This window comes from Ceratotherium simum, chromosome 10, assembly GCF_057802395.1.
Source record: "Ceratotherium simum simum isolate JZ-2026a chromosome 10, ASM5780239v1, whole genome shotgun sequence".
Taxonomy (NCBI): domain Eukaryota; kingdom Metazoa; phylum Chordata; class Mammalia; order Perissodactyla; family Rhinocerotidae; genus Ceratotherium; species Ceratotherium simum.
This window is the reverse complement of record NC_141909.1, coordinates 57,330,965-57,349,269: the sequence shown is the minus strand read 5'-3', so window position 1 is coordinate 57,349,269 and position 18,305 is coordinate 57,330,965. Positions and strand designations below refer to the sequence as shown.

Here is an 18,305-nt window from a genome sequence, read left to right as displayed (position 1 = left end):
CTTTGGGTTTCGCATTTTGTTTTGTTTTCTTTATGTTTTTGTCAAACTTGTAAGAGATCATTGTATATATAGACTTTAATACCTTGTCTATCAAATGCACTTTTAATCTATATTTTCTTTACATTATATAGTCATTTGACTATACATAATACATAATACAAAATGAATACATAAATACATGTCTTTTATGTATTCTGAGTTTTCAGTCTTAATTACAAAATCTTCCCCAACTCCTGGATTGTATTTGCATTTTCCCACGTTCCTTTTATAATTTTTATTTTTCTCTTTCTATATTAACTTTTAAATCCATTCAGAATTTTATTCTAGACTATAGTATGAGTTAGGGAACCAGCTTCATTTTCCTCCGCATAGAGAACCAGCTGGGCCAAGATCTTTGATTAAATAAATCAAGCTCTTCCCACTGAGTGGAATCCATTTCTGGATTCTCTACTCCCTCTATCATCATGCTTATATCAGGTTGGTTTTATTATAGCGGCTTTAGAGTACACACTAAAATCTGGAAGGAAAAGACTCTCTCACTAGTGTTTTTCATATTTTTTAGCAACCTCAGATACAATTATTCTTCCAAATAAACTTCAAGATCACATTATCCAATTCAAGACAAGCATACAAACACAACACTGTTGGGTTTCTAAATGAAATTAAATTTATATTAAATGGGGGAGAGTTGACATTTTTATCATAACCATGTGTTCTCATCCAAGAATACGGTATGACTTTTCATTTGTTCAAATAATATTTTTGTCTTATAGATCTTGTATTTTCTGTTAAATTTTTTCATTGGTATGTTATAGTTTTTGTAACTACCGTTAATGAAATTTTTAAGCCTTACTTGGGTATTGCTAAAATGGAGAAAAGCTATTGATTTTGTACATTTAGCTGGTATCCAAACACTTAAGCAAATTCTCTATTAGTTCTCATAGATTTTCAGAGAAAGTAGTCCCATGGTATGCAAAAAGAGTTTTATCTTTTTTTCTCATTCCTTATATTAATTAAAAAAATAACAATAATGCACTCTATGATAATGCAAATAATGCTGAAAGACAATCAGCAATTGAGCTCAAATGGGAACAAGATAACTTTTTTTCTGGGAGGGGGGAGGACAAAGAAGGAAGGTGAATGGTGGATGCCTACACTCCCATTACTCTCTTGGACCAATCTCCTCAATGAGACAAGGACCAAATAACTGGCAAATTTCTGGATTTGTTGCCAATGTCCTGGAAAGTCCAGGCCACAGATATTTAAGCTGGAGCACACAAGTTATACCAAATAGCACCAAACTACAACTAGGATAGAATTAATTTAGAGAGCACAGCCCAACCCCAAAATTCCCAGCTGGCTGCACAACTGATCTTATTTCATTAACTCACAAAAATACAACTCCACATTCTGTACAGTTTAATTCTAGGGAATTCATTTATTGCACTATGTTTTACTGTTTTGGGCTTGTTTTACTTCTTTGTGGGTTTTGTTGTTGTTGTTGTTGTTCTATTGCATTCCCTAGAGCCTTCAAGAAAATTGTTGAATAATAATGGCTGGAGGAAGCATCTCTGTGTAGTTCTTGCTTGATTTTAATTGAAATAGTTTTGTATTTTATTACTTATAATAACATTTGCTGTTGATTTTTGACAACTGATCTTCTTTTTTAAGTATCTTCCTTCTGATTAAGTCAGGAATGCATTTGGCTGAAAGTAACAGAAAACCTGATTGTGGCTTGAACAAGAAATTTAGAGGTACACAAGCACTGGTGTTCAGTTAGCAGCTCAGCAAAGTTGGGAATGGAATATTTGTAACTAGGTTGGCCTATTTTTCCTGCTTGTTGTCTCATGGTTGCAGAATGGCTGTCCAGCTCCAGGCATCACAGCTGTATTTAAGGCTGAAAGAAGGGGGAAAGGGACAGCATCAACTACACTAATCCCTTTTTATCAGATTAGCAAAAGCTCTATCAGAAAGCTCTCATTGGACTTCGGGTAATGTGATCACATGGCAACTCCTAACTGTAAGAAAGCAGTTATTCAACTTATCCAGCCTCAGTAACGGAAGCAGTCAAGAGCAAAGCGGGTTGGGAATGGGTTAGGATTAGCCAACCCACAGTATCTGCCAGATATTCTAAACCAATTATATGTCCTTTTTATCCAGAATGGTTGCTGAATTCCATCAAAAAACTTTCCAACATCAATTAATATGATCATTGTTCCCTTCTTTGATGTAATGAACTATATTGATGGATTTCTTTATATTTTATGATCTTTGCCCTGTTTAGCTAAAACTACTGCTTGATCACAGTTATTGTTTTTCATTGCTGAATTTCATTTGCTAATGTTTTTATTTAGAATTTTTGTATATATATTAATAAATAAAGTCAGTCCATAGTTTTCTCTCTACCATCATCAGTTTTTGATCATAAAACTATGTTGGGTTCACACAATGGAGAAGTTGTTCACCTTTTCCCTTGATGTGGGTATGCTTCTATGATATTGAGTCACCTGGTCTTAAAGAATCCGACAGCATTCAACAAACAGCAAACTCACCTGCTCCTGGTGCCGCTTCCATTCTCTCCCACGGCAATTGTTCTATTCCAGTTTCCAGCTTCTTTGGTGAACTTGGGTAAATTAAATTTTGATTTCCTCTGGGTCAATAGTTGTGCTTTCACACTTCTAATCTAGGATTCATTCTCTTATAATGCCGTAGAACTGAGTGGTCTATGCAAAGGTATTCCTTCTCCACATCCCAACGTCTAGGTTTTTCTAGGATAGTTTAGTACTTTATTTTCCACGATATTACTAGATTTTTCTTTGCAGTATGTCTCTTCTATTTCAAGACTAGTCATTCATCACTCATGGTACACACTCCCAATCCAGCATTCTTCAGTAGTTTTTTGTGTGTGTGTGTGAGGAAGATGAGCCCTGAGCTAACATCCATGCTAATCCTCCTCTTTTTGCTGAGGAAGACTGGCTCTGAGCTAACATCTATTGCCAGTCCTCCTCCCTTTTTCCCCCCAAAGCCCCAGTAGATAGTTGTATGTCATAGTTGCACATCCTTCTAGTTGCTGTATGTGGGATGCGGCCTCAGCATGGCCGGAGAAGCGGTGTGTTGGTGCGCGCCTGGGATCCGAACCCAGGCCGCCAGTAGCGGAGCGCACGCACTTAACCGCTTAGCCACGGGGCTGGCCCCTCTTCAGTAGTTTTTAACTATTGTATTAGCTAAGTTAACACCAACTGCTATAACAGATAAACCTTGCAATCTAAGAGGCCTAAAACAATCAGTTTATTTTGCATATGTGTAAAATAAACTCTGCTCTGTGCAATCATTCAGAAATCTAGACTGATAGAAGGCCTTCCATTTTCAACTCTTGTCTTCCAAGGTCTCCGTGAGTATTGACATCTGACTGGCAGATAAAGGAGACACAGCATGGACCAGGCCTCATGGCAGCTCGTATCTCTTCCACTACATTCTATTGGCCAGAACTCAGCACATGGCTACACCAACCAGCAAAGAAGATGGAGAAATGCATCTTTGCTGTGTCCCCAGCAATGGATTTTGGTGAACGACTTCTGGTCATTAAATATCCATTTAATCCAGAGACACTTAGCCTCTTTTCAAGACACACAAGCCAAAGGAATCTAGTTATTGCATCCAGCTCAAAATCCAGAAGCCCCCCAGTGACGTGCAGTTCTCTCCATTGGGAGCATCTGTGGCTCAGAGCAGGCAGTGACCTAAGAAATAAAAAGACAAGGTAACCTCCCTACCACACAGATCCAATCTGGAATGGAGGAGCAGGGACAAAATAACCCTGGTTATTTCCACCCAGGTTAGGTGGGAAAGCTACTCCCTTAACCTGATCTTTTCCACAGGTCTCAATTTTAATAGTTGTTCAAAATATTTCTTAGGTTTATCTAGAAGTCTAGAAGCAGATGCCTCTCCAAACTCGCAAAGTCTCCCATTTCTGGACTCTCTCTCTTCCTCCATCTGCTCTCTGGACATCCCAGACAATCTTGGGAGGGATGAAGGGAGGACGGCAGAGCCTCCACAGCCCAGGCCCTAAGTGGAACAGAGCGCCCCACCCCTGCCACCACCACCACAATGATGGGGCTTTATGAGAGCAAGAAATGAGCCTCCGTTATAAGCCTCTGAGGGTTTATCTGTTACAAAAGGTAGTGTTTTCTTACCTAGATAATGAAGGGTTCGCTGTGAACTATTTTTTCTCTCTTTATTATCTTCTATCTTGCTATTCTGATTTTTCATTTGTTTTGTTTTGTTTTGTTGTTTCTTATTCAAATATTCCCTTCAGATGGGGACTATACAGTCCCTGAATTATTGCATACTTGTAAATATCTTTCCTTCCACATAGCATATGTACCATATTTCCTTGGATCCAAGATTCCATCTATTATAAGATGCACCATTATCTTACGTACCACTAAGAAAGAAAAAATGCTTCCAATTAAATTATAACATAATGCTTTCTTATAACATAAAATTTTATTTTATACTTATTGAAAGAGCTTTTTCAGGCTTACTTAGACATAGATTTTTATCATGTTTTACTCTTGTGCATTAACAAAAGGGAAAATATAAGCACAGTAAATTGGGTAGGCATCTCTAAAGCTTCTTCACATACAGAGTTCAGATATCCTAAACTACTCATCAACTCAGAGTTGTCAACTTCCATGTTTTCCACACAATATTATCTTCTCTACCATCAAAAAAGTTCTTGAGAGAGCGCTCCATTATTATCTCCAAGATTTTCATCCAAGCTGCTAACTCCAATTCTGTAAGCTTTCTTGCCAACATTTTCTTGATCTCAGAAGATGTCAACACATCTTCACACAACAGTCCCAGGACTCATATTCCTTCCTGGTCACTTAATGATTTGTTCTGAGTTCTACCCCAGCCAGAAGTGGGCTGTGAATGCTCTGCAGGCCCCAGCTGAGGCCTCACTCACACAGAGCTGCAGACCTGCCACATCGGACGAGGGAGAAGAGCTGGAGCTGGCAATGGAAGGTAGGTGGGACGCAATCAGTCATCACCTTCCCAGAAAGTCCTCAGCTCTTTACTCTTATGGTGGTTATAAAAGATGGAGAATAGCTGAGTGGAATATAAAGAAATGCTCAGGCTACACATACCATTCCATTCATTCCCACTGTTGGAACGTCTCCACTGGAACCATTATCCCACTCCACAAGGAGTAGTTCTGCATTTTAACAATTTTCTGCCTATGAGAACCCACTGTGGGATAGGAATAGATGCCATGAAACAAGAGATTAGGAGCTGAAGCCTGGGAATGGTTTGGGTACAAACACGCTCCATGTCCCCAGAGTAGAAATTCCCATGAAGCCAGCAAAATGACAATCCCAACTTCTCAGAGGATGCATTCATCCAGGAGGACTGGCCCGCATGGTTTAGATGGTGGCTTCAGAGCCCTCAGTTCAAATGTGATCACAACTTAGCCATGGGCAACTTATTTAACCTTAGTTTCAGATTCCTCATCAGTCAAACTGAAGAGATATTACCTACCTCAAATGTGCTGTAAAGATATAGTGAGATCACATGAAAGAAAACATCTCACCCAAGGATAGGCACAGAGGTGATTCTCAATGAAAGTGCATTCCTTTCAACTCAAGATATTCTTGTGTAAGCTAGGGGGCGCTGTGGCGTGAGCTAGCTGGGATCCCCAGGCCGACATCTTGGCCATGCATGAATTGATTCACTCACTAATTACCCCCAAAGGTTTCCAAGTTCCCTGCTGAATGCAAGGATGGTGGTTGCTTCTGCTCATCAAATTTTAGGGACGACACACATCTAAAACTGCTTAGGACAGTGCCACACACCTAAAAGCACAGTCATTCCTGGTTATCCACTGGGGATTTGTTCCCGGACCCCCCTGCAGATACCAAAATCCACAGATGCTCAAGTTCCTTATATAAAATGCGGTAGTATTTGCATATAATCTACGCACATCCTCCTATATACTTTAAACCATCTCTAGATTACTTGTAATACCTAATACAAGGTAAATGCTATGTAAATAGTTGTTATATCATACTGTTTAGGGAATAATGATAAGAAAAAAAAAGTGTGTACATGTTCAGTATAGACGCAACCATCGCAGACCTTTGGATCTGCAGGTGTGGAACCCTTGGATAGGGAGGGCCGACTGTACCCAGTAAACAGGAGGTATTATTCTCTTTCCATCATGCCCTCTGCCTTTTCCCCACCTTGGCGGTTTCTCCTGTGTAGAAAACGGAGGAAAAAGTGCCCACAAGAATCATGAAGCCAGTGAAGAGACCGAGGGAACAAGGAAAAGAAAGAGGCTGTGGGGTGCGGGGTGGGGAGGGTGAAGGGTGAGCTAAAAAGAATAGGGAAATTCTCTGATGTGGAGAAGAAAAAATACTGCAGCATTCCCTGGAAGACAATGCAGACGATCACATGGAAGACATAATTTTGAATCAAAAGCTTTAGATCACACTGACCCTGCAAACGTTACTAGCAGACTCTGAAAATCACAAAAGTCTACCGTGTTGCTGGATAATTGTGTCCTGGTGCACATTAGTCCACTCTGGAATGCTTAAGTACAAAAGCTCACAACATTTCAGGAACGAATGAACAGAACTGGCAAGGACTGCCGCTCAGAGACCTAGAGATAACAGTTTTCTAAGAGGAGACAGCACCAGATCCTGAGAAGCTTGGAGCAGAAAACAAGTATCGATAGAGACCTCTGCGGTGGTTTCTACTTAATGGGATGTGGAGAGCCAGCCTCTGGGGCTTCAAAATAAAATCTCCGCTTTCCCAGGAGCCCAGAACTCAGAATATTTATGCTTAGCATCAAATACCTAGTGCAAAAATAAGGACCTTTTCTCCTGGGGCTTCTGCCGGTATTTCAGAAACAACTCCAGCCAAAGCTTCAGAGTGTGGGAGATCAAAATTTGGCCACCCTGAAATATATCTCTTTACCTTGATTGTTTTCTCTGAAGGACATTTGACCTCCCCCACTAACTGCCTACAGAATTTGACATGGTGGCTCCTTCCTGGAACAGATCTTCTATCATGATGGCTATAAAGATAATGTAAAATAGATGTTACAATGGGAGGGGCACCAAGCCCCTTTTATCAAAAACTCTGTCTCTCCCTGACCACATTATCTATAGATGACCCCGAAAAGAATTGTCCTCCTGCCCTCTGAAGTCCCAGGCCACTACCCACCCCCAACACGCTCCTCGCCTTTAGCTGCAATACTTACGCAAGCAGCTTAGACAGAGGGACGAGTTGCTCATTTCTGAGTTTCTCCCATGTACACATGTTATTAAACTTGGTATTATTTTCTCCTGCTAACCTGTCTTGTTGATTATTTGGCCAACCAGAAGAACCTTAAGGGAAAGGGCAGAGGGGGATTCTCCCTCTTCCCCCTACAAGGGCATCCATGCTATCATCAGAAGAGGATGCAGATGAGTAAACTGGAAGGTAAATTATTTCTGGCAGCTACACAGTTTCAAGCTTTCCTTCATTTGATTAGCTCAACTGGCTAAAAGCTGAGTTGTTTAGAATTCTTTTTTACCCCCTAATGGACAAGTAAAACCAATTCTATCCAAAATATTTAGAAAATAAAATCATCATCCAGGAGTCTCAAAGTTAAATTTTGGATTGAAATAAAACATACCATATGATTTGTCTTAGGAAAAATCAGCTTCCCAGCTGCAACCTGAAAAAGCTCCAATTTTAATGGTGCCATCAAAGTGTTTCGTGCTGTACTCAGAGACAAGATCTCATAACTCCTTTGTGAACTATGAAAGAAATCTATCATGAGGTCTTGTGGGCAGGAACACAGATTTAGGGGGTCAAAACACCAAGCAGTCTCATTCATGACCTCACCACATGAACCCCTAATTAATTATGGGTGTCCTAATGTGAAAAATACTTTCATATCTGAAGAGTGACCTGTTCCCATTCATAAGCAGACCACAAATCAGTCATAACTCCCCAAACACCATGAAGGAGCTGCTTAATTTGTATCTGTGTTGAACTTCAAGTGTTGCATAATTTATATCTAAAATCCACTCTCATACATCTACTAAAAGACCCACTCTGACCTTCACTCCCAATCCCAACTGCATTAAAGGAAACTATAAATCATTAGAACACAGGCACCCAATCACAACCCAGCTGTCTCAAAGCCAGGCGACTTTCTTCCCTTGATGAGTTCATCATCCCCTAGAACAGGTTATAAAAATAGTTCGTATTTTGAGATAATAGTTCAAAGGCTCTTTATTTTACACTGTGGGTCACTGTTCACCCAGGTGAACCAAGTGAGCATATAGACAAATGGAGAGGCCAGGTTCCATAGAGCCTTCCATTTATCTCTACCTTGAGAATCACCCTCAGAGCCATGCTCACACCCTGCAATGGACCTGTCCTCAATTTAACAGAGCCCTGCTTTCGTCTCAACAGACTTTACATCCAAGGATGTAATCCTTATATCTAAGAATCCCCTTGACTGTGGATCAAAAGTGAGAATACATTTTCACAGGAAGCCCACAGTGTCCTTTCATTACAGCAAAGCTTTGCCTTGAGGTACAAACATTTCTTGATTCCTACAAGATAATATTATGTTTGCTCAGTTTTGACAGGAAAGGGAATCTTTCAAAATTTCTCTCAATCCCTGGATGCCGTTAAATCAGTTGTGTTGATCACGCAGATGATGTCAAGTCCACCCCCGCCCCAAATCACTGTCCATGCAGAGAACCAGCAGCCCTGCAGCACACAGGTGCAGCGAAATGAGGCTGCTTCCAGCAGTTTCCAGGGAGATTTTCCAAAGAGATCCAGAGAAAACTGTGAGGAAGTCTTGCTACCAACTGCCACCCAGCAGGGGGGCAGCTTCGGATTTTCCTTGGCAACCATGGTGTCATCTGTGTCTCAGAAGGGGCTTGGTCCATCCAGGGTGGCAGCAGCGGGCTGGTAGGCTGGGACGATGGTCAAGCTTGTTTCAGACCAGGCATCCCATGAGTCTCTCTACAGAGAAGCAGTAGTCCTGGAGTTGACATTTGTCCGTCCTGTTCAAAGGACTTTGGGTCAATGCCCCCACGGTGGTGTGTTTGACTGAGGCCCTGTCCCCACAATCTGCAAAGAACACATGCTGTTGTCCCACACAGCACAGGCAAACATAACTTGTGAGTGTCCTAAATGCAGGCTGGCCACTGTGCTAAAACAAAGGTGAAGGGCTTGAAACAGACCTCTTTACCCTCTAGTTTATTAAGAGACTTGGAGTTTCCCAGGCAGTATGTAACACAAGAAGAAGAAAAATCTTCTAAGTGGGCCACCATGTATAGCACAATTAAATCTGCTGTGCAACCAGATACACGCCACAGAGACCAACGCACAGGTGGTGTTTGACTTCTTTCCTTTTCTTTTTTTTTTAAGCTATTCTTCAGTGATTACTTCTTTCTTGTGACACCTTTAACATGGTGAAGGGCTCTGTACAGAAAAGCCAAGTTAGCACTGTGCGGATTTGTCTGTTCTTCCCATACCTCTGGGCCTGGAGACCTTCCCTGACCTCTGTTCCCCTGGGGTACAATTCCTTAGGGGTGGAATGTATAAGACGACGCGTAAGAGAGCTATTCAATGTGGAGGATGTTCTTATGTTCTTCAATTAGAGAAGGAACAAGGGAAACATCGCCCTGGGAGAGGAAAAGCTGATTGTCTGTACATGAAAAGAAGGATTTTCAAAATGTTTTTTCGCCCTCGTTGTTCTTTAGAAAAAAATAATTCTTTGAGTTTCAATTGTGAGGGACAGCTACCCTTGGAATGAAAAGGTGGCGATCCAAATGAGAATAAGAATCAAGAACTACTACCTACCACTAGACAGGGTGTGATGAACAGAATCCAGTAACAAGTAAGACCCTGGAGAGGGTTAAAACAAAGCCCCCAGTGCCTGGCTTCTAAAGGAGGATACAGGCGGTACTCAGCTTTATGAAGAGGAAAGGGGCCCTTGGCAGTTGCGGAGTGCTCCGTCAAACTGTAATATCTGGAAAGATGTTAAATGAATTCTCTGTGAGTCCATTTGCAGTCACCTGGAACAATACAAGGTAAAGAGGAGCCCCAGGCATGGTTTGGTGAAAAGCAAATTGTTATCAGCCTAACTTCATTTGGCTCGGTGGTAGAGTGACAGGCAGAAGCTGGAAAGCAATAGATGTTATCTCTAGAAACTTCAGTTAGGCTCTGGGTGCCCTTCCTGCCACCAGCAGCCTGAAGAACTGGCCTGTGGATGAGTGATGTGGGGGCAGTAGCTGGAGAGGGCAAAGAGCACAGCTTTGGGAATGAAGAGGGGAGAGAAGGCACGGGACTCCCCACCAGATGGAAGAGAGGTCAGTTCACCACCGTCCTGCTTCCGAGTAGGCAGCCAGCAGACCCAGCTATGAGAGCGCCGGGAATTCGGGGGTGCTGCCTGCAAAGGCAGCAGGGTTTCCCCAGGCTCCAGGGGGTTACTCTATTTGGTACCCTCTGCTTCATCCGCCTTTATCCTATCACATGCACTGCTTCCTCTCTCCCAGGTTTTACAGCCGCTCTGCCCAAGTCAATGCCGAGAAGAGAGGTAAGAACAAAAGCCAACCTGCTTACTTCACTCTTCTCTACATAGAAGAATGCGTCTTCATTCGGTGCTGGTGGCACCTCCCCTGGCTTTTGCTGATCCTGGCAAAGGAATCAATTTCACTAATGCTTACTTTTCTGGACTTGAACCTAAATTAAATATTTACTATTTAATAAATATTAACCATTGGTAAAGGGACCATTTATCCTAGTTTGCCAACACTAGTCCCGGTTTATGCCTGTTGTCCCAGCAAAATTACTCATATCTCCCCTCTCACTGACATAGCGTCCAGTCTGGATGATAAAGCACACACTAACCCAGCCGTGGGACACGGGCCGGGCTCCTGTCCTCGCCAGCCTCTCCTCTCCTAATAACCATGTGTTTCTTCCAACCCATTACTTTTCAGTCATACCAGAGATCATTAATAATTTATTACCCATAACCCACTTACTTCAAAAAAGGATTAAAGTGGTATACAATGCATTCACTCGACAAATATTTACTGGAAGCCTAAAGTTCCATGAGTACTACCTGAGGATATAGACATGCTCAAAGTTGTTCAAATCAAAGTTAAAAGTGAAGGCAATGAAAAACATACAGAAGGGGACGATTACTGAGTTAGAGATCACAGATGAGAGGTCTCATCCAATTGTAACTCCTCCCATATGTAACTTGGAGCTTCCTGGTAGTTAAACCAAAAAGTAAATTACAATGTATAACATCAATCACATTGCCTAAGGAAATACAACTTTGACAAAAAAGATACTTTTTTTCTTGACACTAAGTCTCATAGAATTTAATCATTCATTCAATAAATATTTATTGAGTACCTTCTATGTCCCAGGTAGTGTTCTAGGTGGGGGATACAGAAGTGAACAAAACAGAGCAAATAAACAAAAATCTTGCCCTCAGGGAGCTTACTTTCCAGTAGGGCAAGACAGACAATAAATAAAATATGTAGTCTGTCAGACAGTGATAGTGCTGTGGAGAAAAATGAAGCTAGAACAGAGAATAGAGAGCTCAGATAGGGCCCTGCAGCTTTAATAGGGTGGTTAGCAAACCCCGCCTGGGAAGGGGACATTTGAGCAGAGACGTGAAGGGGAGGAGGAGGGATCATGTGGACATCTGGGGAAGAGTCTTTCAGACAGAGGCCCTGATGTGGGAGTACATGAGACCAGTGTGGCTCCGGTGACATGAATCAGGAGCAGATTACAAGGACATCGAGTCAGTCACAGGAAGGGAGGGACAGTGGAGATCATAGTGCTTTTCCTTCCCATAAGACAGAAACTCATGGGAAGATTTTGAGCAAAGAAGTATTATGACCCACCATATATTTTAAAATTTTTTTGTGTGTGAGGAAGATCGGCCCTGAGCTAACATCTGCCAATCCTCTTTTTTTTTTTTTTTTGCTGAGGAAGACGGCCCTGGGCTAACATCTATGCCCATCTTCCTCCACTTCATATGCGACGCCGCCACAGCATGGCTTGACAAGCGGTGCGTGGGTGCGCACCCAGGATCCGAACCAGCGAACCCCGGGCCGCTGCAGCAGAGCGCGTGCACTTAACTGCTTGCACCACCGGGCCAGCCCCTGGACTTATATTTTAAAGGATCATTCTGGATGCTGTGTTGAGCATAGTTGTAGGGGAACAAAGCACATAAGTAGAGAGATCAATTAAGAAGCCTGTGAAAGTCTCCAGACAAGAGAAGGTGGTGAGAAATGACCAGATCCTGGATGTGTGTTAAAGGTAGAGGCAACAGGATCTGAGAACAGGTTACATGCGAGGTGAGAGAGAAAGAGAGCAGTCCAGATGGTTCTGAGATGCTTGGCTGAGCAGTGGAGTTTACTGAAACGACCAAGACTGAGGGAGGAGCAGATCGTGGGAGAAGATCAGGAGTTTGATGTTGGCCATGTTAAACAGAATACGCCTAGGGATACCCTAGTAGAAATGTCAAGTCAAGCAGGTGGTCTGGGTTTCTTGTGAATGCTTACAGAAAGGACGTGGAATGGTAAAGTGAACAAGGGCTTCAACTATTATTTTTGCCAAAAGTACAGAAACATTTGTTTTATGACCATTTTTATATCAATCGGCAATAAAAATCAAGGGCGTACTCTTCAATCATAGCTAAGTGAAGGTATTTCTGGAAGCAGCCAAGTTGGTGTAGTAAAGGTCCTAAAAGATGTTGCCCTCAGGAATCTAACTTAGAACAAGGATGGAGCTTACCAAAGCTGGAGGAATCTGGATCAGCTCACACAGACCTCTGTCTCTCTCTCTCAACTGTGATTTCAGATTTGCCTTTGGCAAGAGTGAGCTCTTTGAATGTACTTATTCTCTGGGGTAGAAGGTTAGGTGGCAAGGTTGACATTTTGCTATGAAAAGCAAAAAAGAGACTGATAAATTCTCACCAAGATCAAGGCCCATCTCATTCTCACTTGAAGGCGGGTCACTGGGATACCTGAAAGACCTACTAGAATTTTTCTTTAAAAAGAGCTGTGAATTCACTCAAATGGGCAGATGAATCCCAAGCTGCGACTTCAAAATGATAAGCTGATGCTTAGCAACAAGTTGGAATTATTCAAGTTAAGATGTTGTGTTTTCCTGACAAAAGGGTGGATCTCAGAGAGTGGCTTCTACAGACAGATATAAGTTAATCCTTTCCCCATGCAAATAATAAATGTGTCTATAGTTCCTCCAGGCCATCCCAGTCCAGAGGAAAAAAAAGTGTGCAACTGTCAGAAATGGAGCACAACTATCAGAAATATCTATCAGCAACATAAATAGGGAAACTTACATCACAGTTGAGTTTTGCCTCTGAAAGTGTAAAAATCACAGCCTTGTTAAATTCTTTGAAACAAGGGACTTTGTCTTCTTCAATCTATATCCCCAGAACCTCCTAGAACAATGCTAGCACATAATAGGCGTTCAATAAAATACTGACAAAGGGATGAATCAATCAACAGCAAGAAATAATAAAAACAAAACCTATGAGCGCCATCTTGTGGAAGGCCTTACCATGACACCATCCAAGATGCCTGTCACCAGGCTGAAGAATGGACACTGAAATTTGTGTGACAGAGCCTTACCGGCCAGGGACTGTGGGGAACAGCAGGCTAAGAAACTTATCTTGAAGCTGTGTTTGCAAACCAAGTACACTTTTTAGTTAGATTCAGGTGAGGTTGCTGGAGATGATGGGGGCTACAAAAGTCCCCCCAAGCCAGCCCTTGGCAGTGTCCCTGAGTATAATTGAGAGGTGTGTAGATCCCAGAAGTAGTCTTTGACCAGTCCCAGCAAAAATGGTTGTAACAACCTAGCCTCAAATTCTTCCTTTGTGCTTCAAGAAATCCTTGGGAACCAACAATCCCAAGAGCTCTTTGGACACCAGGTAGCATCCTCTGTCTTTCTGCTTCTGCTACACCCCTCCCCAACTCACTGAGGCTCCTACTGTCGCCCTGTGATACTCATATGGACTTGGCCTCTCTTCTGTTCTCCTCCAACTTTCTCCACATTGGAGTAGGAAGGGAGAGAGGCAGAAATAGTTATCTGGTCACCTTCCATTTGCTCATCTCCTACAGGACCACCAAGCAGAGGTGGAACCACCAAGAACCAGAGAGGTTCTCTGCGTCACATGCCTCTCCCACTGGAGTCCCCTTTTCTGTCATTCCCACCCCCTTCCCAAGAGCCTGGCACAGGCCACCGAGAGACAATATGAAGAAGCCCAGTAACACACACTGCTGGTGTGCATAGAGTACTCACGACTCCAGGTTTTGTGGAGACCTGGAGCTTATACAATTTGGACTATCTTTGAGAAAAAGAATAAAATATTACAAATACAAATTTAGGTGCAAAAGTGAATAGCTATTTAGAATGTGAGAAGAAATCACAGCAAATCACTGGCACCTCAAAGATCCAAGACCTTTTCTTCTGAACTCGGACAACAGAGCAGAAATGCTTACACAGAAATGGATTGCAACCCAGCCGCCTCACCCCACCTGGGCCACTCTGCAACCCTCAGCAAGTCCACTCAGAGTGGCCAGGGCATGTGAACTTCATCGGCTTCCTCCAACCCCTGACCCCAGATCAAGCCTCTGCACGTGGACTGTCCCCTCAGGGCAGCTCCTTGCCCCCGCCCCCCCACAGTCCTCCAGGCTGCTTAGGGGTCTTTGTCCTGGGGACCAGCCCAAGTGAGTCCACTCAGGGTGCCTCAGGGGAATACCCGCCCTTCTCCCGGCCAGCACACCCTGCAGCCCACAACCTGACCGAGTTAGAGAGTCTCAGCTCTAGGGAGTCGCAGGCCCTGTCTCCATCTCAGCAACCCCTCACAAGCTCGCGCTGGGGCCCGGGATTGGGGAAAGCTGACGCGGCATGATTCTGGAAACAGAAAAATAAAGCTATAAAATTTACATACCATTAAATAAATAATAAAATCAAATAAAACTCCACCAGTCTTTGCCGCGCCTCCTCTGCCCCGGAGCACGGTGTGGATTAGCAGCATGGCCGGCGCCAGCCGACACCCAGTACTAGCGGTCTGCCGTCCACCGTCCCCATTCGGGGGAACACCTGATGCACGTGGCCATGACGCAAATAATGAAAACTTTCCGGCCAGCCACGCACGCTTGGCCCAGCATTTCCGCCGCGACGACGGGGGCTGGGAAAGGGAAGCCGAGGGCAGGTCCAGAGGCTTGGAACCCCGGCACGCCTTAGAAGGGCGCGGGGGAGGGAGAGGGGCGCCGTTCCCATGGCAACTGAGAGCTGAAACACACGAGTGCAGCCCGGGAGACGGCGCTGGAGCTGCGCCGCCGTCGGCTCGGGTAAGGGCTGCCGACCTTAGCCGCCCGTGCTCCGGGAGACCCGCTCCTCCTCCTCCGGCCCCCGCCAGGCAGGAGGGAGGGGGAGCTGCGTCCAGAGTCTGGGGAACAAAGAAGCGTCACCTCGGAATTCTTTGTCTCTCTCCCCATTCTCTGCCCCTCCCTCCTTTGGCCTTCCTGTTCCCTGCGCTTCTACTCTTTGTGAAGGGCGGTGTTGGGCCCTGACACTTCTGCAAATAAAGGAGGACTGGGTCCTTAGAGCCCTGGCCCTGAGTTTAAGGAAACATTATGGGTGTGGACGGTGTAATTTCTTCCTTTTCGGCCTGCATAGTCCAGTCAACTAGGCAGGAAAAACAATTCACCGCATCCAAAATTCCATCCCTGTGCACAACCAGTTCCTGTGAGCCAAAGCAAATCAGTTTCCCCTGTCATCCCACCCACCCCTGTCCCCCCCCCACCCCCACCTTAAAATGAGAGAGAAGCAGTGGTCCTAAACTTCCAGGGAGATGGTGAGGAGGGGCCAAGTGGCTGGTCCTCCACAGATGTTCTGTGCTGAGTGGCTGCTCAAGGTCACCCTCCTTGAAAGTTCAAATCTGAATACATTTGAAATTCCATTTATAAAAAAGGCCTTAGGGAATTGTGTTTTAATGAGTGCACTGGGGTGTCCAAACTGCTAAAAACTGCACTGACTGGTCTAAGGGAGGTCAACGGAACTTTTTGGCTTCAGTGTTGCCCCCTGGCGTTTTTTAATGTGGATCTGGATCAGCGTGGGCATGGCGCCATGGAACTTGCCCAAGTAGGCCATCAGTTGTTCCCCCAAGAGGGAAGGCAGCTGCCTTCAGCCAAGAAGCCTGGCAGTTAGTTAGAGAGGTTATAAACAGCTGCTGAGGACCATACGGCCACAAGATGACCTCGCGTTTGCAGAGCACTGTAGAACACCCTGGATCCTTTACAGAAATGAGACTTCTCCCCTTGCTCCAGCCACGGTTTCCAAGCATCTACTGGCAGCAACTGAGCTACACCCAAAGGCGCTATGGCTCACCCCATTCTCTTCATCAGCTTCAACTTTGCCTTCTGAGCCCACTCACAACTCATCTCTTGGTTGTCCCTCCACAGCAGGAGAGAAAGTTAGATGGATGGGGGCCTGAAAAGTCCAGACCGAAACCTTGATGTGAGGTCAGTCTCCTATGTGCCCTTTCTTCCCATGGATCATCCATTCAGTCCACAAACTTCTGTGGAAATCCTGCACATGCCAGGCATTGTGTGAGGCTGCCGTCTCATGGGTGAGGCAGGCATGCAAACAAATGTGAACAGTGCAGTAAGAGAAGGGCATGAGAGAGCTGTGGGAAAAAGAGGATAGACCGTCCAGAAGAGCGTGCACGTCTTCACAGAGGAGGTGACTTTGAGTTGGGTTTTAAAGAATGAACACGCTTGCTTTAAAACAAGAAAATTTGAGAGTGAGGCTGGGACCCCAAAAAGAAATCTCCCTCTGGAAGAATTGGTGGAAATGTATACTGCATTCTCCAGAAAATAAAGCAGGACTGTGAATATCTTGGAGTAGAAAACCGAGAGAAGACGGGAAAAGGGCCAGGAGGACTGCTCAGCAGACAGAGCCCTCGGCCCCAGCTCTGAGGAACTTGAAATGCCCAACCTGACTAGAGCTAGTCCGTGACTGGCCCAGAGCCCCTGCCTTTTTCTAAGTTGACGCTTAATGTTAAATAATGTAACACTGTTAACAGGGCCTTCTTCTAGGCACATCGAGGATTAACAGGAAAGACGTCAGCCCTACAGGTCGAGTTTTAAATAAGCTCGCCTGTGCTAGAACCAAGTTTCTCTCCAGTCTTCTATTGGAAGGAACACATACAACTATCTACCAAAGCTTGAGGCTTCTCTTGCACCTTGAGGCAGGGTGAAGCCTTGCCCTCCCGTCTCTGCTGCTGTAGTCGGGGCTGACGTGTCCTGTTAGGTAGCGCCTCAGTAGCAAATTCCTCACCCTTCGCAGTCCTCAGCCAGGAGTCCTCAACCCAGCACCTGCTGGTCTCCTCCTGGATCTTAGGGGTTTAGTTGGCCTCTTCACTTCCGGGTTGTGTAGCTCCAAGTCTCTTAGTCTAGAAGCATAAGCCTACATTCTTCCTGTCCCACCAAAAATAGGAGGTGCTGGTTCAATAACAGAGTTTATTTAGTTTTTCATATTTAATCCCCCCAAACTCCAAAATGTGGAGCCGGGCATCGTGCCGTTTTAGACTGGTGCCTTTGCCTTTTAGAAGAAAGGGATGCTTAGGCAGCACAGCCCAAGTCCTGAGCCTGCCTCTCAGCTCCAAATCCATCCAAGATCCCCAGTCCTATTTTCACCAGTAGTTGTGATAAACTTCAGCTTTATGTTGGGTCACAGCTTCAAGCCACGCTTTTGGAGCTCAGCTATATGAGTGTGGTTTGCACCCGCCCATGGCCATGCACTCAGTGCCCCAGGAGTTACACCTGACCGTGTTCCCTGATGCACTGTCTAAGGAAATAAGCACTAGCAGCACTCCTCACCCGGGTTATAATTTTCTGCCCTCCTGACAGCAAGTGGAGCTCCTCAGCCCTAACCAAATCAGTGGGTGCAACCAGCTTTCTATGGGTTCAGAGATTCTAGGAAGCGCTGAGCAGAGATTCAGGGACAGCTCCCAGGTGGCACCTGGCACTGGCCCAGAACCCACTAATTCCCAGGACTCTGTAGCCTCGTGGCTGCGGAGGTTTCTTTCCTTAGGAGGGCCTGGGGATATCCGTCTTTGAATAAGACATGGGTCCGACATGGGATAATGGGTCTACCAAGGCCACCTATTCTCTGTCCTACAAAATTCCTAACTCCTGGAAATTTGCAGACTCCAGGCACCATCCTGGGCTCTGTGATGTGAG

General features: G+C 44.5%; 1 protein-coding gene across 3 annotated transcripts in view; it reads right to left on the bottom strand.

Annotated features, from left to right (window-relative positions):
• CBY2 (chibby family member 2) overlaps window positions 1-18,305 on the bottom strand; it is a 132,931-nt gene that overhangs the window by 39,995 nt on the left and 74,631 nt on the right. Inside the window, exon 1 of one of the 3 annotated variants that reach the window (XM_087436046.1) lies at window positions 15,008-15,227. The exons of the other annotated variants lie outside the window; for them this stretch is intronic. Within the exon in view, the coding sequence (XP_087292172.1) occupies window positions 15,008-15,094 (87 nt within the window). The 5' untranslated portion in view covers window positions 15,095-15,227. Of the gene's footprint in view, window positions 1-15,007; window positions 15,228-18,305 lie in introns of those variants that run through there. 3 annotated transcript variants of the gene reach the window in all.